We start from the raw sequence: 26,019 nt of genomic DNA, 5'->3' as shown, positions 1-26,019 counted from the left end.
GGAAGCGCATTAGTGCTACTAATGCAGTGCCCCAATTACCAGAGAGCTGGTACTCAATTTGCCGACCTCGGAAGGATGACAGGCTGAGTCAACCCCCTTGGCGTTAATTCAACGCTCGATTCGAACTCAGGATCCTAGGATTCCAAGCCAGCACCCTAACCGCTAAGCCAACACCCGGCTAGTTGTCTTGTGATAAACAGATAATAAGAAACACCAATAACAGTTTTTTTTTAACAAATGCTAAAGAAACCACATTTTACACATTTATTGTGTTTTCTGCACATGCAAGACAAGTGATCAAGTTAATACTTATTATTCTGCAATTTTATTAAATCTTTTTTAAAAAGCAATTATTCTGCAATTTTATGAATTCTTAAAAAAAAGGAATTATTCTGCAATTTTATGAATTCTTTAAAAAAAAGGAATTATTCTGCAATTTTATGAATTCTTAAAAAAAAGGAATTATTGTGCATTTTTATGAATTCTTTAAAAAAAGGAATTATTCTGCAATTTTATGAATTCTTCAAAAAAAGGAATTATTCTGCAATTTTATGAATTCTTCAAAAAAAGGAATTATTGTGCATTTTTATGAATTCTTTAAAAAAAGGAATTATTCTGCAATTTTATGAATTCTTCAAAAAAAGGAATTATTCTGCAATTTTTTGTTCCTTATGAAGCATTTTTGGGTTACATTTGTTGTGAAATCCTCAGCTTGACGCCATTTAACTAACTTCCACATGTTCTTCAATCTCATCCCTCTTTCCAGGTCTTAAAGACAGCTGTGCACCCCCATCTCAGATCATCCCCAATCCAAAACCTGATCTTTTCTATCACCGTTAACCCACAGCCCCAAGCCCACCTCCTTCCAATTTTTCCTTCTGTATCCATTTTATCCACCCCATGAATCTCCCTTACCCCACATCCTTTATCTGACCAAGTCTCCCTCTATTTTGTCCTACAACCCTGTTGTTGGTGTCCCCCCTCACTTTCTACTGTTCCATTTGTTCTGTTGCATCCTGGTCCATTCTATGTTCTAGCTCTTCCACAAGCCTCGACTTTTTTTTTAAATCCCCTGCACGGTCTTTTATACTTCAAAGAATAAGCGCCAAAAAGTTAACAGATTCTGCACATTACGCCACCTTGACCTTCCATTAATGCACTACAATTCCTCAATAACAACAATAGAAATGCACATCATTGAGTGCTGTGTCATCTCCCCTTCCCTGTTTATTCTCAATCTTTGTCTGCATACCACAGATCCCCTTTCCTCTGCAGGTTTGGCTCCAAGCTCCGTATGAACCCCAGTTTGTGCCGTCACCAGAAAGAGTCGTGCCGTCTGTGCAACGGAACTGTAGGTTGTTAGCAGCAGTATCATCTCCCTTTCCCTGTGCTGGCTCTGTACGAAGACGGAAAGTGGACAGGTAGCCTGAAGGGCACCACTTGGGCCTTGTCCAACCCCCCCACCTGCAAAATATGAAATTAATAGATTTTGATATTTTAAAGTCATCACAGTTGTGGAACATAGAAATTAGGGGACATCATTGTACTTTTACCATGAATTATAAAGGCGTTCTGCAACAATGGGAAAATGAGAGAAAAAATCTCAAAGAGCAAAGAAAACCCAAAGGTGCGACGGTAATACCTCTTGATATCCCATTTTGCAAGTGATGCCCCAGCCACTGTAAATTCCCATTCTACAATATGTTGGTAATCAGAGGTCAACTCCTGGCCATTGCTGCCTCTGCTTTGTGAAAATCATTCAACATTCAAAGTAATCTTTATTATACCAAAACAAACCCGAACGATGTCTCCATGTCTCTCGGTCCCTGCTCTCAAATGTTGTGTTTGTGTCCTTCCCCCTCTCTCCCCATCTTGTCTACCGCTCCCGATGTTATTTGTTTTGTGTGTCTGTTTGTCTTTCTGTGTGATTAATGTTCGCTCTTTCACGAGCCTCGATCTTGTATACAAAAAAATATAAAAAAATAAAAAAATATTTACAAGCAAGAGACTCACCAAGCTACTTCTGAAGCAATACTCTGTATATTTTTCTTGCTATCAGAAGAACAGAAAATAGTAATGCCATTGAGAGCAGTGTCATCACCTCTTCCTTGAGCAGGTTCTACCTGGAAGAAAATGATCCAGATATCAGGATGACAATATATGTGTGTTCGTTGTGTTCGTGTCCTTCCCCCTCTCTCCCCATCTTGTCTACCGCTCCCGATGTTATATGTTTTATGTGTCGGTTTGTCTTTCTGTGTGATTAATGTTAGCTCTTTCACGAGCCTCGATCTTGCATACAAAAAAAAGAAAGAAAAAAAAAAAGAAAAAAACGCAAAACACCGAAAAGCCATGTGACTATATGTCTATTAATTACGTACTATTGCAATGTACTTTTTAAACTTCTCAACCCTTTAGATGGCTTAGCCTTAGATCCATTTGACCCTTGAAGACCCTTTAGATGCTGTTAGACATTTACATCCTTTAGACCCCTTACACCCCTCTATATCTTGAGATCCTATATAACCCATATATCCTCTAAAACATTACGGCCCTTGAAGACCATTAAGACCATAAGACCATTAACACCCTCAATAACCTAAAGACCCTTAATTCAACACTTTTAGACTGCAAGACCCTTTTTACCTTTAAGACCCTTTCAACACCTTTACATCCCTTCATCCTTTAGACCTTTACCCTTGAATCACTTTAGACACCTTGGACCTTAGCACCACTTTGACCCCTTACACCCTTAAGATAGATTAGAGAGCTTGAACCCTTGACCAATTAGAGCTTTAGCCCACATGGACATTTTTCGACCCTTTGTACATGCTTGAGAGATGAGACCCTTTTGACTCCTTAGACACTAACTCCTATTGAAACACACCCCTTATACCTTTAGCTCCTGCAGAACCTTTTAAGTGCACAATCAGCAAACATCTATAGTCTTCTTGCAAAACACAGATTATACTTTTTATGCCTCCCCGTCGCCGGAGGAGGCATTATGTTTTCAGGTTGTCCGTCCGTCCATCCATGATAGTTTTTCGTTACCACGAAAACTTGAAAACGGCTGAAGGGATCTTCGTAAAACTTGGTGCAGGTATGTATAATGAGGTAAAGGTGAACTGATTGGAATTTGGGGTAAAAAGGTCAAAGGTCAAAGGTCAAAGTCTGTAATATGTCTATAACTTGAGAACGGCTGAAGTGATCTAATTCAAACTTGGTACAGGTATGTATCATGATGTAAAGATAAACTGATTAGAATTTGGGGTCAAGAGGTCAAAGGTCGAAGTCTGTAATAGGTCTATAATTTGAGAACGGCTAAAGTGATCTAATTCAAACTTGGTACAGAAATGTATAATGATGGTAAATATTAACTGATTAGATTTTGGGGCCCGAGGTCAGAGGTCATGTCAGGTAAAAATGTGATAACTTGTGAACAGCTGAAGGGATTTAAATTATAACTTGGTACAGGTATGTATAATGATGTAAAAATAAACTGATTAGATTTTGGGGTCAAGAGGTCAAAGGTCAGAGGTCATGTCAGGTAAAAATGTTATAACTTGAGAACAGCTGAATGGATTTAAATCAAACTTGGTACAAGTATTATAATGATGTAATAATGTGGGCGGAGGCATATCAGTCGACGTCGCGACGTCAAAGAGTGTCGTCCTAGTTGCTTCTAATTTACATGACATTAATACATGAGATATCTATCATCTTGTTTCCACTATCACTATTTCATTTTGTCAGAAGCATTTTTATACCAAGTTATTATACCTTGCGACTCTGTTACAGCTACTGCTATGCTGTTCACACTCATTTCAGTTATATGGCGAGAAAGAAAGCAACAATCGACAAGTGATGACATCGAGAAACAACACAATGACAACCAACAAAGTGTAATGTGTCAGTGTGTATGGGAAGGTCAGGACACGGTATGAGAACCATGGGTGGATCCAGATCCTGTCTTTTGCATCTTCAGGTCACATTTCCACATTTCCCAGTGTTTCAGGTCATATCCCAGTGCAAAGTCTAACAACATAATTTTAAGTTATTACTGTCAATGGTCAAATATCGGAGCAATTATTGACTAAAACAGTGTTGTAAAATCGCGGTTAAAAACTGAGAATGCATGAAAGCTCCTAAAATCATCAGGTTTTCTGGGCCAGAAGGAGGGCCCTGAACCCCACCCATTATGGTCTGGCTCACGCATACTGCCCTGGTAGAGCTCAGAGGTTGGACAGCCTGAGCCATAGAAAACTGGCAAATTATGAACGTTTTGTATTTCTACTGGCCATGCACTATGTGGAGACAAAAACTATTTTTGTCTCAGGTTCTATCGTCCAAGTGACATGACCCACATACTTTATATTGCAGTGAAGGAGCTGGGGCTCCCACGTCGATCGGAAGAATGGACGCGACAAAAAGCTGGAATTCATCCGAGTTGCTTTAATCAAACCAAACACTCAGGCACTTTGAAAAGCCCGTTTATCGGGCAGCAATATATATACATATTATCCCGGAGCGTTTGCCCAGGAAAGGCGAGAGGGGGCGTGGCCCAGCGTCCTGGCTGCGGCCTGGCAAGTTGAGGGCGAGCCTGCCCGGGCGTCCTGGACGAGCCCGGCATGGTGATCGCTCCGCGTCCTTGATAGGTGCAAGGCGATTGTGAAAACCCAGCGGTAGCCGCTACACACGTCCCCCCAGAATCGACTTGCACCGGCAGGGTCAATTTGAGGGGGGTCCTGATGACCCGGCCGAAGCGACCCCTGGCGGGTCGTGGGAGGGGGTCTGGTGTGGTGGTGGGCGGTCGAGTGGGGGGCACCGTGGACGGGGGGCGGCCTCGCCGCGGCGGAAGGGCCACCCGTGGTGGGTGGTCGACGTCCACGTGCGCCGGCTTGAGGCGGTCCACCGCAATCCGGTCTGACCTGCCGCCGATGTCGATGACGAACGACTTGTCGTCCCGTCGCAGCACCCGGAAGGGCCCGTCGTACGGCGGCCGGAGTGGCCCCCGATGTGCGTCGTGACGCACAAAAACATACTCCGCTGTGCGAAGTGCTGGGGGGACGTAGGACTGGGGGTCACCGTGGTGGGATGTTGGCACGGGGGCAAACCGTCGGGCGGCCTCCTGGAGGTCCGAGCGCTGGTGAGCTGCGGACCAGGGACTGGTAGCGTCGGGCACGAATTCGCCCGGGACGCGTAGCGCCTGGCCATAGACAAGCTCGGCGGTGGATGCCTGGAGGTCCTCCTTGGGGGCCGTGCGGAGGCCCAAAAGGACCCACGGCAGCCGGTCGGCCCAACCGCCGTCTTGAAGGCCGGCCATGAGCGCGGCCTTCATGGAGCGGTGGAATCGCTCGCACAACCCGTTTGCTTGGGGGTGGTAGGCCGTAGTACGGTGGAGCTTGACCCCCAGGTTGCGGGCGACCGCGCCCCACAGCTCGGAGGTGAACTGTGGTCCGCGGTCTGACGAGATGTCCGCCGGTGCGCCGAAGCGGGCGACCCAGGTGGCGATGAAAGCCTGCGCCATGTCGGCGGTGGTGGTGGAGACGAGGGGAACGGCCTCCGGCCACCTGGTGGTTCTGTCCACCATGGTGAGCAGGTGTGTGAACCCCCGTGACGGGGGGAGGGGGCCCACCAGATCCACGTTGACGTGGTCGAAACGTCGTTCGGGCACGGTGAAAGGTGCCAGCGGGGCCTGGGTGTGTCGGTGGACCTTGGCCCGTTGGCAGGCCGTGCAGGTGCTGGTCCAATCGCGGACGTCCCGACGAAGGCCGTGCCAGACGAATCGCGCCGACACCAGCTTCTGGGAAGCTTTCCGGCCCGGGTGGGAAAGGCCGTGGAGGGAGGCGAAGATGCGGCGTTGCCAGGTGACGGGCACGATGGGGCGAGGCTGGCCTTGGGAGACGTCGCAGAGCAGGACAGTGTCCGCGAAGGGGATGTCGGCCAGGCGGAGGCCCGTGTCCGCCGCCCGGAGGGCTTGCACCGTGGTGTCGGTGGTTTGGTCCGCCGCCATGAGCGCAAAGTCCACGCCCAGGTGGACCGCGTTCGCGCTGGCCCGGGAAAGACAGTCGGCCACGGCGTTGTTTTTGCCGGCGACGTGCCGGATGTCCGTGGTAAACTCCGACACGGCGGAGAGTTGGCGCTGTTGGCGGGCCGACCACGGCTCCGTGACCTTGGCCATGGCGTAAACCAACGGCTTGTGGTCGACGAACGCCGTGAAAGGTCGGCCCTCCAGGAGGTGGCGGAAATGGCGGACGGCCAGGTGTAGACCGAGGAGCTCCCGGTCAAACGTGCTGTATTTGAGCTCGTTCGGCCGGAGCTGCCGGTTGAAAAAAGCGAGTGGCTGCCAAACCCCGTTCACCCATTGCTCATGTACGGCGCCCACCGCGTAGTCGGAGGCATCCGTGGTAAGGGCGATGGGAGCGTTGAGCACCGGGTGAGCGAGCAGTGTTGCGTCGGCGAGGGCCCGCTTTGAGCTTTGGAAGCTCGCATCCATTGCTGCGGACCAGGCGATGTCGTGCTTGGCCGGCTTGCCCCGGAGGGCTTCGTAGAGGGGCCGCATGAGTTGAGCAGCGCGGGGCACGAAGCGGTGATAAAAATTCACCATTCCCAGGAATTCCTGCAGGGCCTTTATGGTGCGGGGACGCGGGAACGTGGTGATGGCCTCGACCTTGGTTGGCAGCGGCACGGCCCCGTTCTTGGTGATGTGGTGGCCCAAAAAATCAACGGCCGTCGTGCCGAAGTGGCATTTGGCCGGGTTGACGATGAGGCCGTGCTCGCTGAGGCGCCCGAACAGTGTTCGGAGGTGGAGGAGGTGCTCGGCCCGGGACGTGCTGGCGACGAGGATGTCGTCCAGGTAAACGAAAAGGAACGGCAGGTCACGCAGCACGCCGTCCATCAAGCGCTGGAACGCCTGAGCCGCGTTCTTGAGACCAAACGGCATCCGCAAGAATTCGAATAAGCCGAACGGCGTGATGACTGCCGTTTTAGGGACGTCGGCCGCCCTGACAGGTACCTGGTGATATCCCCGTATGAGATCAATTTTCGAAAAAATGACCCGTCCCGCCAGACGGGCGGAGAAGTCTTGGATATGCGGGATCGGGTACCTGTCGGGGGTGGTAGCGTCATTGAGACGGCGGTAGTCGCCACACGGGCGCCATCCACCCCCCGGCTTTGGCACGATGTGCAGTGGCGAGGCCCACGCGCTATCGGAGCGCCGCACGATGCCGAGGTGCTCCAACGCGTCGAATTCGGCCTTCGCCACGGCGAGCTTGGCTGGGTCGAGGCGGCGGGCCCTGGCGTAGACCGGCGGGCCCATGGTTGGTATGTGGTGCTCGATCCCATGCCGTACTGCGACGGCCGAAAACGTCGGCCGCGTGAGGGCCGGGAACTCCGTGAGCAGGCGAGCAAACTCGTTCGCCGCCGGGACGGCGCATGCCAGCTCGGTCGGCGCGGAGCTGCTCAATGTGCATACCAGGGAGCTGAAGGTTTCGGCGTTGATTAAACGACGCCGTTGGACGTCCACCAGCAGTCCGTGTGCGCAGAGGAAGTCGGCGCCTAGCAGAGCCATGGGCACGTTTGCGGTTACAAACGTCCAAGCAAAGCGTTGGCCGCCGAAGCAGAGGGTGACGTTGCGCGGGCCGAAGGTGCGGATGGTCGATCCGTTGGCCGCAACCAAGGAGGGGCCGCAAACCGCGGATTGCCTGTCCTGGTCAGAGGCGGGTATGACGCTCAGTTGGGCGCCGGTGTCGCACAGGAAGCGCCGTCCGGACGCTTTATCCGTGATGAACAGTAAGTTGCCCGTGTGGCCGGCGCTCATGGCTGGTAATGAACGCCGGCCCGGCCGTTTCCCGGCCTGCCGAAGGTGCACGGGGGTCGGCATGTCCGGGCCTTCTGTCTGAACCTGGCATGATAGTAACACCACGCTTGGTCAGGTGGAGGCCCCGGTCGTCGTGCTGGAGGTGGTCGGCTCGGTGTAGCGGCCGCCAATTGCGTCGGCAGTTCGGTCGTCGACCGTGCCGGATGCTCGGGCGCCATGGGTGTTGCGTCGGACGGCGGTGGGTCCAATGTCGCCGCTGCGATGTGCTGTCCTGCGGCGGAGATCTTGTCGGCTTCTCTGGCAAGGGCCCGGGGATCTGTGATCGTCGTGCTTGCCAGGGCGAGGCGTACCGGGTTAGGCAGCTGACGGAGGAACAGCTCCCGGAACAGGAATGCCGGAGAGTGCTCGCCGAGCAGTGAAAGCATGTAGTCCATTCGCTCGGAAGGGCGCGTGTCGCCGAGCTCGGGCAGGTCGAGCAGGCGCCGTGCGCGTTCCGCCAATGGGAGGACGAAAGCGTCGAGGAGAAGCTTCTTAATCGCGCCGTATTTGTCAGCGGCTGGCGGGCTCTCGAGGAGGCTCAGGGCGCGGGCCGCGGTGGCCGAACCGAGCGCTGCTACCACATGGTGGAAGCGGGTGTCGTCAGCCGTGATGCCTCGCAGGGCGAACAGGGAATCCGCCTGTGCAAACCAAACCGCCGCGTGAGCCTCCCAGAAGGTAGGCAGTTTAAGGGCGACTGCCGTGTCCATGTCGGTAGGTCACCAATGAAGGAGCTGGGGCTCCCACGTCGATCGGAAGAATGGACGCGACAAAAAGCTGGAATTCATCCGAGTTGCTTTAATCAAACCAAACACTCAGGCACTCTGAAAAGCCCGTTTATCGGGCAGCAATATATATACATATTATCCCGGAGCGTTTGCCCAGGAAAGGCGAGAGGGGGCGTGGCCCAGCGTCCTGGCTGCGGCCTGGCAAGTTGAGGGCGAGCCTGCCCGGGCGTCCTGGACGAGCCCGGCATGGTGATCGCTCCGCGTCCTTGATAGGTGCAAGGCGATTGTGAAAACCCAGCGGTAGCCGCTACAGCAGCACCTTTAACACGTATCCAGACAGCATTGTAAACCAAACTCAGTTAAACCTAGGAAAGATTCAGTCGGCGAAGACACCACCACACAGGCCTTTGCAATAGGAAGTAAAACTCACTTTCATAATGAAGCCATTGGCATACGTTCCTGGTTTACAGAACTCCTTGAAGCACCAACCACCCCAACGTCCTCCATTTTCAACCGTCATGGAGGTCGCACCAGAACGGTGGGCGTAGATACCGTACAAGTTCTCGAAGAGACTTCCACAACGGAGACCTGTGGCTTGTGTTGCGAAAATAACCCCAAGTAGAGCGAGTAGTTGACCAAACATCTCTGCACAGAAGTTAGTAACCTTGGACACCGTTCAACCAAACCTGGTGTCGTTGAATCGATGGACAAAAACAACAAACAAAAAAAAATCAGAGAATGTCCCAAATGACGAAGCCCTCGGTCGTCATTTATCTACTAGCGGTACCCGCCCCATGGGCGGGGCTTCAATTGGGAAGCCCAAATGAAAAGGAAAAATATCAGAAATTGAAGGCTTTTTAAAATTGAAAACATATGATAAAGGGAGCGGGCGAACAAGATGGAGAGCAGGGACATCGGGAGATCTGTGGGAGGGAGAGGGCTTGGGGGAGAGAAGGCATGGGAAGGGGGGGGGGGGGGAGAGGTAAACAAAAAAACACATGGACACTGCTAGGACTTCCAGGAAAGAAGTCGATATTTCAAAAAAGTTGATCTGGGCTGAATTAACGCAGGTAGAAAAGATCAAGGTTTTGGACGGGGGAAGATAAGAGATGGTGGTGAACAGCTGTTTTAAAGACCTGGAGCGAGGAGTGGGATTGAAGAGAGTGAGGGAGTTTGTTCCAGAGGCGGGAGAAAAGAGGATTGAAAGAGTGAAGGTGAATAGAGGTTTCCACACGACAAGGCAATGAGGAAAGGCAGGTGCTAATAAAGGTGCTCCAGATAGTTGGATCCAGAAGACATGCTGAAGGTTGCCATTATCCATTCACACGAATTAATGTTGGAACAATCTTACAAAGGTAGTTATTCAGGGCTCAATGACAAGTATTATGCACAACCAAGAAAAAAGGAAGCACAAAAAAGAATACATGAGGGGACAGACACGAGAGCCGGGAATGTCTCTGGCCAGACAGTCATGGCCAAAAATATTGGCACCCTTGAAAATTGTGTTATTTGAAAAAAGTGCAAGGGTGCCAATATTTTTGGCCATGACTATGTCTAGCATTTGATATCACAGGCAAATAGCCAGCCATGCTTTCCAAACTCTCCTCTTATGGCATCCAAGGCCACCTCCACACATGGCTTACTGACTTCCTCTACTCTCTTCGGCAACGTGTGGCTCAACGGGTCCTCATCTCCTCTCCCTGTGAAGGCCGGAGTGCTCCAAGGCAGTGTTCTGGGTCCAGTCCTATTCCTGATCTTCATCAATGATCTGTCTCTAAAATCCTTGTCTATTTGCTGATGACCACGCCCTCTGCTGGCGATTCTATAAGTCATCCTTCAGACAGGCTGAAGCCTATTCCCTCTTTTCAGACGTTGATAGAATCAAAGGCTTGGCAAACACTTGGAATGTCTTTCAATCCTGACAAATCGCACACTCTCACAATCTGTCTCTCCGAAAAGACCGTCTGGCAAACCTTCCAATCTACTTTCTTAACAACAGTGAAATTCATTCACTCAAACTTTTGGGCTCATGATCAGCTGTGGCCTTTCCTGGGCAAACTTGATATAAAAGCTGGCATCCAAGTCAGTTGCAAACCTGTGTCATGGGAAGCACAAAAATCCGTGATGGAACAGACACGAGAACAGTTTTTGTTACATCCAATTTTCCCTTCCTCTTCTTGCTATGTTTGAGCTTTTATTCACCTTGTTCACCCACTATGTCCTCCTCCTCCTCCTCCTCCTCTTGATCTCATCCTTCCCCACACCCATTCTGCCTCCAAGTGCCCCAATACACCCTAATTCTTTTAATAAACAGACTGCGAATTGCCCAGCAGAGAATCACGAATGAAAGATAAAGATTCCGATGTAATCGCAACACAGCAATGGTTCTGTTTGGAAGAGAAAATGCAGCTGATAAAACTACATTCAGTAGGGCAGACTAAACTACATAAAATGTTCTTGGTCATCATCGACGGGGATCCAAGTCAATGATTCAACATGTTTCAAGTGGACCACAGACGTCACCACGTACCCGACGGTTTTGGAAGAATTGGTGGTGGACAGGATGAAGCGCTCACAAAATATTTGGGGTAGACATCCAGCGGATGAGACATCTTGGCACTAGGGATCTATTGCCGCTTCAGTGCACGTTCCAGGCGCCTGCTGGAGATGCCGAGAGTGCCGAGAAAGAGCAGTTTGCACACCTGCACTGGTCCTGTTTCCAACTAGAAACTGTAACAGCGAGTGTGCTGTCGGCGTGTCAATTGAGGCTTCGCCTTGTTGTAGTGTCGCTGGACCGACATCTCAGACATCGAGCTGCACAAGAAGAGGTCCTGCTCCATTTTATTGGTCATCCTCCAGAAGGTGTCAAAGAGTTGGCGTCTGTGGTCATAGTGGACGCTTTCCATGCAGCGTTTGGGACAGCAGGCACCATCGGGTTTCATCCGATTGTCTGGTACCAGACGGTTGGACGAAGTTGTGTTCTTGTTTCTTGTGTCCCATCATGTTTTGTCGACTCTTCGTTTCTGGGCTTCAGGCTCTAACCTACTGTCATGGCCAATATATTTGCACCCTTGCACTTTTTTCAAATAATGCACCATTTCTTCCAGAAAATTGTTGAATTGAAAAAATATTTTGGTATCCACATACAGTCATGTGAAAAAGTAAGTACACCCCATTTAAGTTTTGACTTTTTCAACATATTTCAACATACAGCCATTTGATCTTCATTTCAACAATATTGATAGATAAACGTGATATAATATAACAAATATCATGAAACATTTACATTTTGTAGTCCATTGTATAATTTAAATAAACATCAATGTAAATTTCGCATGCGGAAAAAGTAAGTACACCCTTGGCTCTAATAGGTGGTATTGCCCCCTTTGGCAGAAACAACCTCAAGTAGGCGTTTCTTATAACTGTCTTCCAGTCTCTGACATCGACTGGGAGAAATTTTTGCCCACTGCTCCATGCAGAATTCTTTCAGCTGTGCGATGTTTGAGGGGTTTCTTGCATGCACAGCTCGTTTCAAATCCCCCACAACATATCGATGGGATTTAGATCCGGGCTTTGACTTGGCCATTCCAGAACCCTCCATTTCTTTCTTTTCAGCCATTCCTTGGTGGATTTACTGGTATGTTTAGGGTCATTGTCATGTTGCAAGGTCCACCTTCGGTTGAGCTTCAACTCTCCGACAGATGGCCTCACATTATCCTCAAGCACCCTCTGGTACAATGAAGAATTCATAGTGGATTCTATGATGGTGAGCTGCCCAGGCCCTGATGCAGCAAAGCTGCCCCAAACCATAATATTTCCACCACCATGCTTTACAGTTTGTATTCGGTTCTTGTGGTCAAATGCTGTCTTTGGTTTTCGCCAAACATGTCTTCTGGTACTGTGGCCAAATAGCTCTACCTTTGACTCATCTGTCCAGAGCACATTGTTCCAGAAGTGCTGGTCTTTGCCTCGGTGTTCATTGGCAAACTTTAGTCTTGCCCTGATGTTCTTTCTGGACAGCAAAGGTTTCCTCCTGGCACACCTCCCATGTAGATCAAATTTGTGCAGCCTCTTTCTAATGGTAGACTCGTGCACTTTGACATTAACAGTGGCAAGAGCTACATGTAGGTCCTGTGATGACATTCTGGGGTTCTTAGAGACTTCTTTCAGCATCTTGCGGTCTGCTCTCGGGCTGAACTTGCTGGGGCGGCCTGGCCTGAACAAGTTGGCAGTTGTTTGGAATCTTCTCCACTTGTAGATGATCTTCCGGACAGTCGAATGATTGATTTCAAATTGTTTGGAGATCTTTTTAAATCCCTTCCCAGACTCGTAGGCATCTATAACCTTCTTTCTGAAGGCCTCAGAGAGCTCTTTTGATCTAGGCATGGTGACGCCGCACACTTCAACAACAAAGAGCAAACCAAACGAAATGTCTGAGGTTTAAATAAGACAGGTTCCTCCAAGATCCTCTCTAACGATGTTCTAATCATTTGCACCTGAGCTGGTGCACCTTATTCTAATTTTAGGTATTTGAAGTAGTGATAAATGTAGGGGTGTACTTACTTTTTCCACATGCGAAATTTGCATTTATGTTTATTTAAATTATACAATGGACTACAAAATGTAAATGTTTCATGATATTTGTTATATTGTATCACCTTTACACTTTACACTTTCCACCTTTTTACACTTTACACTACACTAAATACAAAAAACAAATCAAGACTGATGAACTTGCATTTATGCGAAATTTGCATTTATGTTTATTTAAATTATACAATGGACTACAAAATGTAAATGTTTCATTATATTTGTTATATTATATCACCGTTACACTTTACACTTTACACCTTTTTACACTTTACACTACACTGAATACAAAAAACAAATCAAGACTTATGAAAGGAAAGAAAGTCGTATATATTGCTACCTTAAATGTGCAAACACGATTAAAAGTATCAAAAACACCAGAACTAATATCCTCAGCTGAAGCAACAAAACAAGACATCATCTGCCTCCAAGAACATCGATTTATACATGATGACATGCTGATAAAAGAAGAACATGTTGGCAAAAATTGGACACTAATAACCTCTTCTGCCTGGAAAAATAGCGGAAATGCATCTATTGGTGGAGTAGGTATGCTTGTTAGTCCCCATGCATACAAAGCTCTCAATAAAGTCGAAAAGATATCATCGAGAATTATGATAGTGTGGCGGACACGAAAGCTCACTGGCGTGAGGGCATTATTCCACGCACCAAGTGGGCGGCGGCCACGCCCGAGGGGTAGGCGTGGCCGCGGGATATACACCGGGCGCGCAGCCCGGAGCGCTCCAGTGCGGATGAGTGAGCAATGAATAAAGAGCTCGATGATAACCAAAGCGTTGTGGCCTACCTTTGTTCAACGTGTGTGCTCCCGCACCACATTGGTGACCTCCGACTGGTTCAACCATAGTTGAACCCCCGAACGCGCAATGGCCATCAACGCGATCAAGCTGCCGGAGTTCTGGGAAGCGCAGGCCGACACCTGGTTTCTTCAAGCCGAGGCCCAATTCCAGCTCCGGGGCGTCACGGCGGATGACACGAGGTACGTCTACGTGGTCGCTGCCCTTGGCTCCGGCACGGCCGCGCACGTCGTGTCCTTCCTCCGGCACCCGCCGGACGAGGGCAAGTACGCGGCACTCAAGCAGCTGCTCCTCGATACATTTGGCCTCCCAGAGGCCGACCGCGCCGACCGTCTTTTGCACCTTCCCGCCCTCTGCGACACACGCCCGTCCGCCCGCATGGATTACATGCTAGCCCTGCTCGGCGACGGCCGCGCGGATTTCCTGTTCCATGCTCTCTTCCTCCGCGCACTGCCTGTACAGGTGCGGCTCGCGTTGGCCGGGTCGACCATTACGGAACCGCGGGCCCTGGCCAGGGAGGCGGACAAGTACTTCGCAGCCCACGACGCGCGGCCGGCATATAGCACGGCCGTCGTGGGTCCCGGCGCCACGCACGGCGCACGTGGTTCGGATCCTTCCGAGCACGGCGTAGGTTTGGCGGATCGCCGCATGGCATGGCGTTCGGATCCTTCCGAATACGGCGTAGGTTTGGCAGATCGCCGCGTGGCATGGCGTTCGGTTCCTTCCGAGCGCGGCGTAGGTTTGGCGGATCCGTGCGTGGCTACCGCCACGCCCCGCCCACCACCTTCATCGCAACCGGTGCGGCGACCACCACCGGGCCAGACCTGGTGCCATTTCCATGCCAGGTTCGGCCACAAGGCCAGGTCCTGTCGCCCGCCTTGTACTTTTGGCAGGTCGGGAAACGACCAGGCCGGCGCTCGCTTCCTGCCATGAGCGTCGGCCATACTGGCAGCCTGTTGTTCATCACGGACACCTTATCCGGGCGCCGTTACCTGTGTGACACGGGAGCGCAGGTGAGTGTCATTCCCGCCGGTACGTCCGACAAGCAGTCCGCGGGCTGGGGCCCCGCGCTGCTTGCCGCAAACGGTACGTCCATTCGCACGTATGGAAAAAGCTGCCTTTCTCTGCGGTTCGGAGGGCAGGTTTCCGATGGTCGTTCGTCACTGCCGACGTGCCTATGGCACTGTTCGGCGCGGACTTCCTGTGTGCCAATGGTCTACTGGTGGACGTCAAGCACAGAAGGCTTGTCCAGGCTGAGACGTTCAGCTCGCTCGCTTGCGCCCTGCCCGCCTCGTTGAGCAGCTCCCGGAGCAGCTCATCGAGCGGCTCGCGGAGTGGCTTGCTGAGTGGTTCGGTTCCGGCCAGGTTCATCTGTACGCTTCCGGCAGCGAACGAATTCACCCGCCTCCTCGTGGGTTTCCTGGCCCTCACGCAGCCCACCTTCTCGGCGGGGGCCATCAAGCATGGGGTGGAACATCACATCCCCACCGCCGGGCCACCGGTCTACGCCAGGGCACGCCGCCTCGAGCCGACGAAGCTCGCCGTAGCTAAAGCGGAGTTCGCTATGCTGGAGCGGCTCGGCATCGTGCGGCGCTCCGAGAGTGCTTGGGCATCGTCGCTTCACATCGTGCCAAAGACCGGCAGGGGATGGCGACCATGCGGGGACTACCGGTGCCTCAACGATGCCACCACCCCCGACCGCTACCCCGTCCCCCACATCCAGGACTTCTCCGCCCGGTTGGCGGGCATGTCCTTCTTTTCAAAGGTGGACCTCATACGCGGCTACCATCAGGTCCCCGTCAGGCCGGAGGACATCCCGAAGACGGCGGTCATCACGCCGTTCGGCCTTTTCGAATTTCTTCGGATGCCCTTCGGTTTGAAAAATGCGGCTCAGGCATTCCAGCGCCTAATGGACAGCGTCTTGCGCGACTTGGATTTCGTCTACGTGTACCTGGACGACATCCTCGTCGCCAGCGCGTCCCGCGAAGAGCACCTACACCATCTCCGCACGCTCTTCGAACGTCTCGGCCAGCATGGCCTCATCGTGAACCCCGCCAAGTGCCGGTTCGGCATCGCCGACATCGACTTTTTGGGGCACCGCGTCACCAGGCACGGGGCCGTCCCCCTACCGGCCAAGGTGGAGGCGGTGAAGGGGTTTCCACGCCCCCGCACGACAAAGGGGCTCCAGCAGTTCCTGGGCATGGTAAGCTTTTACCATCGGTTCCTGCCCCGCATCTCCCAGCTCCTGCGCCCCTTGCACAAGGCCCTCCAGGGCAAGCCGGGCAAAGGTGACGTTACCTGGACCGAGCAGATGGACGCGGCGTTCGCGGGCGCGAAGCTCGCCTTGGCTAACGCCACCATGCTCGCGCACCCGGCGCCCGATCGCCCTCACCACAGATGCCTCGGACTACGCGGTGGGCGCGGTGCATGAGCAATGGGTGCGTGGTGCCTGGCAACCGTTGGCATTCTTAAGCCGGCAGCTTCGCCCGTCTGAACGCCGCTATAGTACCTTCGACCGCGAGTTGCTCGGGCTTCACCTGGCGGTCAGGCACTTCCGCCATCTGCTCGAGGGCCGTGCGTTCACGGCCTTCGTCGACCACAAGCCACTGGTTTTCGCGATGGGCAAGGTCGCCGAGCCGTGGTCGGCCCGGCAGCAGCGTCACCTCTCGGCCGTGTCCGAGTACACGACGGACATCCGGCACGTCGCGGGGAAGGACAACCCGGTGGCGGATTGCCTTTCCCGGTCCGTCGACACGCAGTCCACCTTGGCATCGACTATGCCCGGATGGCGGCGGACCAGGCCGCCGACCCCGGCGTCCAGGCCTTGCGGACCGCCGTCACGGGCCTCCGCATCACTGAGGTGCCATTCGACGGCGCGGCCCTCTTGTGCGACGTCTCCCTCGGGCGGCCTCGCCCCATCGTGCCCGCGGGCTGGCAGCGCCAGGTTTTTGACGCCATCCACGGCCTGTCCCACCCGGGCACGAAGGCCTCCCAGAGGTTGGTCGCCGACAAGTTTGTCTGGCATGGCCTCCGGAAGGCCGTCCGCGGCTGGACCAGGACGTGCCTCGCGTGCCAGCGCGCGAAGGTGCACCGGCACACCCAGGCCCCATTGGCCCCGTTTACGGTGCCGGCACGTAGGTTTGACCACGTGCACGTGGACCTGGTGGGACCTCTGCCCCCCTCACGGGGCTTCACCCACGCCCTCACCATGGTGGACCGCACCACCCGGTGGCCGGAGGCTGTGCCTTTGGCGGCGACGACGGCGGCGGACATCGCGCAGGCGTTAATCGCCACCTGGTTCGCCCGGTTCGGCGCCCCCTCGGACATCTCGTCCGACCGTGGCCCCCAGTTCACCTCGGAGCTCTGGGGGGCGGTCGCGCGGGGGCTCGGGGTCCAGCTGCACCGAACCACGGCCTACCACCCCCAGGCCAACAGCCTGTGCGAGCGGTTCCACCGCTCGTTGAAGGCCGCGCTCCGGGCCACCCTCCACGACGGCGGCTGGGTCGACAGGCTCCCCTGGGTCCTGCTGGGCCTCCGGACGGCGCCCAAGGACGACCTGCGCACATCCGCGGCAGAGTTGGTCTTCGGACAGCCGCTGCGGGTGCCGGGCGAGTTCCTCCCCGACCCCACGGCACCATGGTCCGTGGCGCAGGAGCGCTCCGCGCTGCAGGAGACCGCCCGGAGGTTCGCCCCGGTGCCGACAGCGCACCATGGGCACCCGCCTACGCACGTCGCCCCGGAGCTTCGCACCGCGGAGTACGTCTTCGTCCGGCACGACGCCCACCGGACACCACTGCGGCCCCCATACGACGGGCCTTTCCGCATGCTGGAGACCGGGGTGAAACATTTCACCTTGGACATCGGCGGCACTCCCGACCGCGTCTCGGTGGATCGCCTCAAGCCGGCCCACCTCGACGTGCACCACCCACCACCGGTGGCTCGGCCCCCGCGTCGGGGCCGCCCCCCTGCGGGCGGACCCGCCGGCACACCGCCCAGGCCCGCCGGCACGCCGCCCCCCGGTCCTGCACCCATCCCGGGTGCAACCGGAGGCATCCCTGCACCCCGGACGCCGCCAGTCGCCAGAGGGCGCTTCGGCCGGGTCATCCGGTTGCCCCGCAAACTGGCCCTCCAGGTGTGCGTGAATTCTGGGGGGGCGCGTGTGGCGGACACGAAAGCTCACTGGCGTGAGGGCATCATTCCACGCACCAAGTGGGCGGCGGCCACGCCCGAGGGGTAGGCGTGGCCGCGGGATATACACCGGGTGCGCAGCCCGGAGCGCTCCAGTGCGGATGAGTGAGCAATGAATAAAGAGCTCGATGATAACCAAAGCGTTGTGTCCTACCTTTGTTCAACGTGTGTGCTCCCACACCACAATAGCTACTTTTAATGGAAACCCTCAAACAACAGTAATTAGTTGTTATAGTCCCACAAATGTACACGATGAAGTAGAAGTTGAGAGATTCTATCAAGACCTCTCATCAGTAACCAGACAGGTACCGAAACATCACATGTTAACTCTCGGAGGGGATTTTAATGCACAACTCGGATCATCAGAAGGCTTTAAATTTTCATATCATGTTCGCACTAACAGAAATGGCACAATGCTGAAAAACTTCTTAAAAGAGAATAACCTTTTATGCGCAAATACCACTTTCAGAAAAGACCAGGACAGCTATGGACACATTCAGCACCAAATGGAGCAAAAGCACAACTTGACTTCATTATTGTTAATCGGAAATGGAAAAACAGTGTCAGAAATTGCAGAGCATTCAACTCTTTTATAAGCGTAGGATCAGACCATCGCATTGTATCTGCAAGGAGCCGCTTGAGCCTTCGAGCAAATAAAATGAAATAAAAAAGTAAACCACTTTATGACTGGTCTTGTCTCAAAAAGAACACACCGATTAGTGTCGCCTTTTCACTTTGTTTGAAAAATAGATTTGCTGCTCTTCAAGAACAAAATACAACAAACTCGCCGAATAAAACATTTGCCAATTTTGAGACAGCCTGCAGAGAGTCTGCTTCTGGTACCATTCCTTTGAAACCAAAGAGGAAAAGTCGGATCCCGTGGGAAACGGAGGAAATATGCCAGAAACGCAAAGAGCTACACAAAATGGCAGAAATTAAAAACTCTGCACCTTCAATGGAAAACATCAGGAATTACAACGAAACACGAACTGCACTTACCGATTCTTATGAGAGAGAACAGATTGACTATCTCCAGAGAAAAATTGATATGATAAATAATGCTACGAGTAACAAGCAATCTGCTGTGGCCTGGAAAACTGTAAACGAGATAAGCGGACGGAAATGCGTAAACAAATCCAAACTAAAAGCATCCAGCCAAGAAGAACGATTGAAACTCTGGCAAGAGCATTTCCAAAGCTTATAAGCGAAGCCACCTACAATCAAGGATGAAGTTAGAACTCAGGGGCGGATCCAAGAATTTCAAGACGGGGAGGTGCATGAAACTATAGCGCTGGGGGGGGGGGGAAGGGGGGTCTGGGATCCTCCCCCAGGAAATTTTTAAAAAATTGATCGTCAGAAACGGCATTTCGTGCGTTCTTGGAAGTTTCTGCACTTCCTTGTGTTCTTCCCTGGTCCAACAGTTCAGCAGATTCGCACCGCCTGCACCCTCATCCTGGATCGAAGGGGGGGGGGTGCGCACCCCCTGCACCCCCCCCCCTGGATCCACCCCTGTAACTCCTGTGATTTCAGATGAACTCGACATCAAAAATGGTCCCTTCACCATAGATGAACTCCATAAAGCTCTTAAAAACATTCAAAACGGGAAAGCTTGTGGTCTAGATGACATTCCAGCCGAGATTTGGAAACTATGTGAATTCGATGAGATTTTACTGAATTTGTGTAATGCTGTATACCATCAAAATCAAATAGATAGATGGACAGAAGGATGTATATTGCCTTTCCAGAAAAAAGGCGACCTCGGGCTTACAAAAAACTATCGAGGAATCACTCTAACGTCAATAGCGGCCAAAATATACAACCTGATGTTATTAAACAGAATCAGACCGCATATCGAACCAGTTCGGCGAAAAAATCAAAATGGCTTTCGTTCTAGTAGATCGACCTCCGGACAAATCCTTACTATTAGACGTCTTCTTGAAGGCGTTAAAGCTAAAAAAATCCTCCTGCTGTTTTCCTATTTATTGATTTCTCGAAAGCTTTCGACTCCATCCATCGAGGTAAGATGAAGGAGATACTGCTAGCATTCGGGATACCTCAGGAGACAGTTAATGCCATCATGATGCTGTATAAGAACTCGCATGCAATAGTCCGATCACCTGACGGCGATACAGACTGTTTTGACATCATGGCAGGAGATTTACAGGGTGATACCCTCGCTCCCTATTTATTCATAATATGTCTCGATTATGTGCTATGCAAAGCAATAGACACCAACAATGAACTTGGATTTACCCAAAGTAAACGGAAAGGTCGGCGATACCCATCCAAGAAGATTACAGATGCAGATTATGCAGATGATCTTGCGGTTCTAGCAGACTATAACAAGGATGCAGCGACACTACTACACAAGATTGAAGAAGTAGCCAGCCAAATTGGTCTCTACATAAATGCCTCGATGACAGAGTACATCAGTCTTAATCAAGATCAAGTTGTAGACATAAAATCACTCAATGATGAAAACATCAAACAGGTTGACGAATTCACATACCTGGGAAGCAACATCGCCTCCACAAAAAGAGATGTCGACATCAGACTTGGAAAGGCTTGGGGAGCTTTAAACAGTCCAGGCAAGATTTGGAAATCTGCGCTTCCAATAGAGCTGAAACGAAACTTCTTTAGAGCAGCTGTTGAATCAGTTCTTGTATATGGGGCAATTACATGGACCTTGAGATCATCACTAGAAAAGGCCCTGGATGGTGCATGCACTCGCATGCTCAGAGCAGCCCTTAACATCTCATGGAAAGAGCACCCCACAAAATATGAATTGTATGCAAAAATCCCACCAATCAGTGTAACCATACGTCAACGCAGATTAAGATTCGATGGGCACTGCTGGAGAAACAAAGATGAGCTCGCAAGCGATGTTTTACTTTGGTTACCAACTCATGGCAAACAGGCACCAGGGAGACCTGCGAAAACATATATAGATCAGCTTACAAATGATACTGGGTCTGGTTAACGAACTACCTAATGCCATGAGTGACAGAGTGGAATGGAAGAAACGTGTCATGGAATGCCGAGCTAGCTCGACGCAGTAGTAGTAGTAGTAGTATTATATCACCTTTATCTATCAATATTGTTGAAATGAAGAGCAAATAGCTGTATGTTGAAATATGTTGAAAAAGTCAAAACATTACATGGGGTGTACTTACTTTTTCACGTGACTGTATGTATTTCTTTGGGTTGCAGTGGAACAAAACAAAAAAAGCTGAAAAAATTACTACATCTTAGCTTATTCCACACAGAAATACTAAAAGGGTAAGGACAATATTATTGGCACCTTTTAGAAGTTGTTAGAAATAATTAGAGTTCAAGCAGGTGATTCTCCTTTACTCTGGAATTGAACTCACCTATGGTGAGTTGCAGGTGCCTGCAATATGAAAATCACTCATTCAACCAGTTTGAATAAGGAAAAGGAGTCAAAAGGAGTCACCTTGTGTTTATACTTCTCCCACCCCGCCCCCCCTTCCCACGCCACCTTCCCCCGGGCCCTCTCCCTCCCGCACATTCCCGATGTCCCTGCTCTCAGGTGTTGTGTTTGTGTGCTTCCCCTTCTTTCCCCGTCTTGTCTACCGCTCTCCTTTTTATATACTTTGTTTGTTTGTCTGTTTGATTTGTTTGTGTGATAAATGTTAGCTATTTCACGACCCCCGCTCTAGCAGGGAAAATGGCCTTAAAATGCATGTTGTTGTTGTTGTTGTTGTATTTCACGAGCCTCGATTATGTATCCCAAAAAAAAAAAAAAAATTCTGCTGTTTTGTGTCACTGTGTGTACCGTTCAAAACATTCAAAACGGGAAACGCCTGTGGTCTAGATGACATTCCAGCCGAGATTTGGAAACTGTGAATTCGATGAGATTTTACTGAATTTATGTAATGCTGTATACCATCAAAATCCAATAGATAGATGGACGGAAGGATGTATATTGCCTTTCCAGAAAAAAGGCGACTGAGGGCTTACAAAAAACTATCGAGGAATCACTCTAACGTCAATAGCGGCCAAAATATACAACCTGATGTTATATACAACCAAAATATACACCACGCAATGAGCATGGGGAAAAGAAATGCCTAGGTCACACATAGGCGGATTTGTCGGCGACTACTTGCGACTGAAAAAATCGCCACCATCCGCCGACAATCGTAATGAAACCGTAATGGACGGTCGCCTGTAGTCGTGGTTATCCTCCCCAGGTCGGCTGCAGTCGGCAAGAGTCGCAAAGGGGCCAAAAAGTTTTTAAAATGTTTAAAAACGGCGCGCTCAGTCGCAATGGAAAAAAATCCGCCATGCTGTCGTGATGGAACCGCCATGCTGTCGTCGGTATCCGTAATAAGAGCGTAAAGCGGCCGCAACCCAGTCGCTCATAGTCTTCCGCAATCGCCCCACCAGCCAGCACGGCAGAGATGCGAATGCCATACGGCCTTCCTGCGGCATCTTCCCGACTACGGGCCGACACTGTTGCGGCTGCATATCGACTACAGAAGAACTGCCACGTCTCCCCTGCGGCTATGGGAGACTGACGACGACAGCAGTAGGACTAGTGGCGGCCGAGTTACGGCCATTGGCGACAAAGATACGACTGCCTGGCGACTGCATTACGACATACCACGATTCCATGGCAAGACAGGATGGTGTGAGGGTCTCCGTGGAGTGAGGTCCTGTGGTGCCGACAAGGATATGGCTTTATTGTTTGGACTTGGGACTTTTGGGAACTTTATTTTTGGGACTTTGGTCCTTTGGAAACTTTATTTATGGGACTTGGGACCAGTGGAAATAATTTGTTGGACTTTATTTCCATTCTCTCTCCCTGCAGAAAAGTTTGATTATTACATTACAATGATACATCTTTATTAACTTTCTTATTGTACATCAAACATCTTTATGCTTCATGTCATACATCATTGAAGTGAATAAAGTGAAATGTAAAATAGAGAAATAAAGATTTAAAAAGTTGTGTGAATCGTCTCCAATCGCCGGCGGTCTTATTGCAGTCTTGCGGACGTCGGAGTAAACCGCCACCCGGCCCCAATGCAGTCGCCGCGATCCGCCATCGGTCGTAATCTAGCCGCCAGACTGTCGCCACGCTGCCGCCGTGCATCCGCAATGCAGTCGTCGTCGATCTTCGACAGTCGCCATCCCACTCGGGGCATCGTCGCAATGCAGGCGCAATGTGGCCGCCTGCAGTCGCCATACTGCCGCCTGACCATATTTGACCGCCCGACATCGCCAGTAGTCGCTGAAAAATCTTGATCGCCGGCAGTCGCCGGTAGTCGCCAAAATATCCGCCTATGTGTGACCTAGGCAAAAGAAAACCAGAGAATTGTCTGAGGTCAGACAAGATTGTAGCCAAGCATGGACAATCTCAAGGCTACAAGTCCATCTCAGACACAAGGTACGACAGTTTCAACTCGCACCATCCATCGCCAACTCAATGAAAGGGGGTTCTATGGTAGGAGACCCAGGAGGACCCCACTGCTGAGACGAGACAGTCTGATTGAAGTTTGCCAAAACACACCTGAACAAGCCAAAATCCTTCTCGGAGAATGTCCTGTAGACAGATGAGCCCGAATTAGAGCTTTTTGATAAAGCACATCATCTCTATGTTTGTAGAAAACAAAATGAAGCCTTCAAAGAAAAGAACACCTTCCCTCGAGCCAAACATGGAGGAGGTTCTGTGATGTTTTGGGGTTGCTGTGCTGCCTCTGGCACTGGGTACCTTGAATGTGTGCATGGCATCATGAAATCAGGAGAGTACCAAAGCATTTTGGGGCACAATGTTCAACCCAGTGTCAGAAAGCTGGGTCTCCGCCAAAGGTCAATGCCATTTATTTTTATTTCCTAATTTAAAAGGATATATTAAGTTCTGAATCAAAAACAAAGGTTCTGTAATATTAACACTGAAATAAAGAAATGTGGAGACCAAATACTTTTGTCAATTTCAACTTATTTTTTAGAGAAAATTGTGAGTTATTTGAAAAAAGTGCAAGGGTGCCAATATTTTTGGCCACGACTGTAAGTCTTTATCTTTTTGTCTTCAAATCATTAATTGCACCATCACATGAAAGTATGGTTTGGAGATCTTGTCGGCGACGGCACGGTTTTTCGACTTCTTCCACCCCGCCCCACCCCCCACCACCTTCCCACGCCTCCTCCCCCCAAGCCCTCTCCCTCCCACAGATCTCCAGATGTCCCTGCTCTCAAATGTTGTGTTTGTGTGCTTCCCCTTCTCTCCCCATCTTGTCTGCCGCTCCCCTTATTATATACTTTGTGTGTCTGCTTGATTTTTTTGTGTGATAAATGTTAGCTCTTTCACGAGCCTCGATTCTGTGTACAAAAAAAAAAGGATAAAGGAAATCAAAAAAGCATTTAATACACCACTTCAGTTCAATGGGAAGAAAATGATATTTTAAGATAAACCGTAAAAAAACATCTCCATCCCTTAAGCATCCAAACAATTAATTTGAAGAAATCTTTGGTGAGGTTTGGTGAGAAGAAATTGAAGTTTTTCATTGCTTCCCACCTGGGTAAGTCCCCAACCAGTGCTTTTCTTGGAAATAAAATTAATTTAAAAAGGAAACCTGCTTTTATGAAATCCAATGCTGGACAAGCAGGTATAAATAAATAAATACTCCACAGAAGAGTTTGAACCAATAAAAACTGTCGCAGAATGAAACCTGCATGTCATCCTTAATGAGAGCAGGTTATTCCAATGACTGAAATCTCATGGATACAAATGTCCATTTCCTGTTTGTAACTCAACTTGAATGTCCTTAGATGGTAATTAGGCCAAATCCCCTCTATCCCAAACCAATAAAAAACATTATGCTATCTGTTGCTGCACAGGGAGAGGATTTGAATGTTGGATAGGCTCAGCTGCTTTGGTCAGAGACTTGTGATTCATCACTTCCTCGCACTCTTTGGATGCAATCCGATTGATTTATCAGAAACATCAGAACAATGCAAAAAAGGGTCTTGCTCAGGCTGACCTTACCAGTGAAGGATCCATAATAATACGTCAAAAGGAATTGGTAGAAATGAAAATGGTTTATTTGTGATTCACTGAGAATGGCACAGTATTGCAGAAAAGTTAGCACATAGCAGAAAGGTAACCACACAGGAAGGTATGCAATGCGCAGAAGTTATCGCATAGCAGAAAGGTAACCACGCAGGAAGGTATGCAATGCGCAGAAGTTATCGCATAGCAGAAAGGCATAACCACACAGGAAGGAATCCATTGCAGAAATGTTACGACATTGTGATAAAAGAGAACAACACACTCTTAAATCTGTGCCTATCCTCAAAAGTGATACCACACACACAAAAAAATTCCAATTCAACACAATAAAATTTTTACAACAACAAACAGCAAAGAATGTGTGAACAACAATGAAAAGTGTGTGATGTGTTCAACTTTAGATAAAACAAACAAAACAACATTTTCTAGTACTTCTCGGGCTTGGAGGATGACCCAGGGGTACACACACTCACCTCTGTGCTGTCTAGCCTGGGTTAGAATCCTGATACAACTATAAACTGTCATCCCAGTGTTTTACAGGCAGGTGAATCATCAATGTGTGCCGTACCTCGGATGGGCGTTAAATGGGCGACCTGGCTGCCGGTATTCGTTGGTGGCGTTAAAGTTACGATATGTCATACCATTTTAAATGAAAATGTGAATTTAAGGGAAGCCAGTGCAAGTCAAATCGATGCGGTAAACGTGGTTTTTTTAAGTGAATGGGATAATTCTTCAGTATCGCAGAAATCAGATATTTCTGGCTGGACTCTTGTGGGGGATTTGAAGGCCACAGCTCTTGGCTTGCTGGCT

At 50.4% G+C, this 26,019-nt stretch overlaps 1 protein-coding gene across 9 annotated transcripts; it reads right to left on the bottom strand.

The window, feature by feature from the left end:
- Positions 1 to 250: 250 nt before the first annotated feature.
- On the bottom strand, positions 251 to 25,794 carry LOC137426789 (vitelline membrane outer layer protein 1). Of its 9 annotated transcripts, none has more exons than XM_078779000.1 (7): positions 21,545 to 21,615; positions 21,347 to 21,402; positions 20,996 to 21,103; positions 20,683 to 20,883; positions 9,011 to 9,266; positions 2,014 to 2,123; positions 251 to 1,464 (listed from the first exon to the last, which is right to left on the bottom strand). In XM_078779000.1, the coding sequence occupies exons 5-7, from the start codon at positions 9,221 to 9,223 to the stop codon at positions 1,170 to 1,172; spliced, it is 618 nt and encodes a 205-aa protein (XP_078635126.1). In that variant the 5' UTR covers positions 9,224 to 9,266; positions 20,683 to 20,883; positions 20,996 to 21,103; positions 21,347 to 21,402; positions 21,545 to 21,615; the 3' UTR covers positions 251 to 1,169. The 9 variants fall into 9 exon arrangements, with proteins under 9 accessions (XP_078635126.1, XP_078635128.1, XP_078635125.1 ...); XM_078779002.1 differs by having other exon boundaries at positions 20,978 to 21,103; positions 21,347 to 21,370; XM_078778999.1 differs by having other exon boundaries at positions 21,347 to 21,370.
- Between the last annotated feature and the right edge of the window lie 225 nt (positions 25,795 to 26,019).

The sequence above is a fragment of the Myxine glutinosa genome, chromosome 5, assembly GCF_964187855.1.
Source record: "Myxine glutinosa chromosome 5, kmMyxGlut1.1, whole genome shotgun sequence".
Taxonomy (NCBI): Eukaryota; Metazoa; Chordata; class Myxini; order Myxiniformes; family Myxinidae; genus Myxine; species Myxine glutinosa.
This window is presented reverse-complemented; position numbering and strand designations above follow the sequence as displayed.

What these genes read in the sequence shown, in the direction of transcription:
- LOC137426789 (XM_068115680.2), bottom strand. Translation starts at nt 9,223, where the DNA reads ATGTTTGGTCAACTACTCGCTCTACTTGGGGTTATTTTCGCAACACAA. An exon ending in CCAATGGCTTCATTATGAAA is followed by an intron (nt 2,124 to 9,010) that starts GTGAGTTTTACT and finishes ATTTTCTTCCAG; the next exon opens with GTAGAACCTGCTCAAGGAAG. An exon ending in ATTGCTTCAGAAGTAGCTTG is followed by an intron (nt 1,465 to 2,013) that starts GTGAGTCTCTTG and finishes CATATTTTGCAG; the next exon opens with GTGGGGGGGTTGGACAAGGC.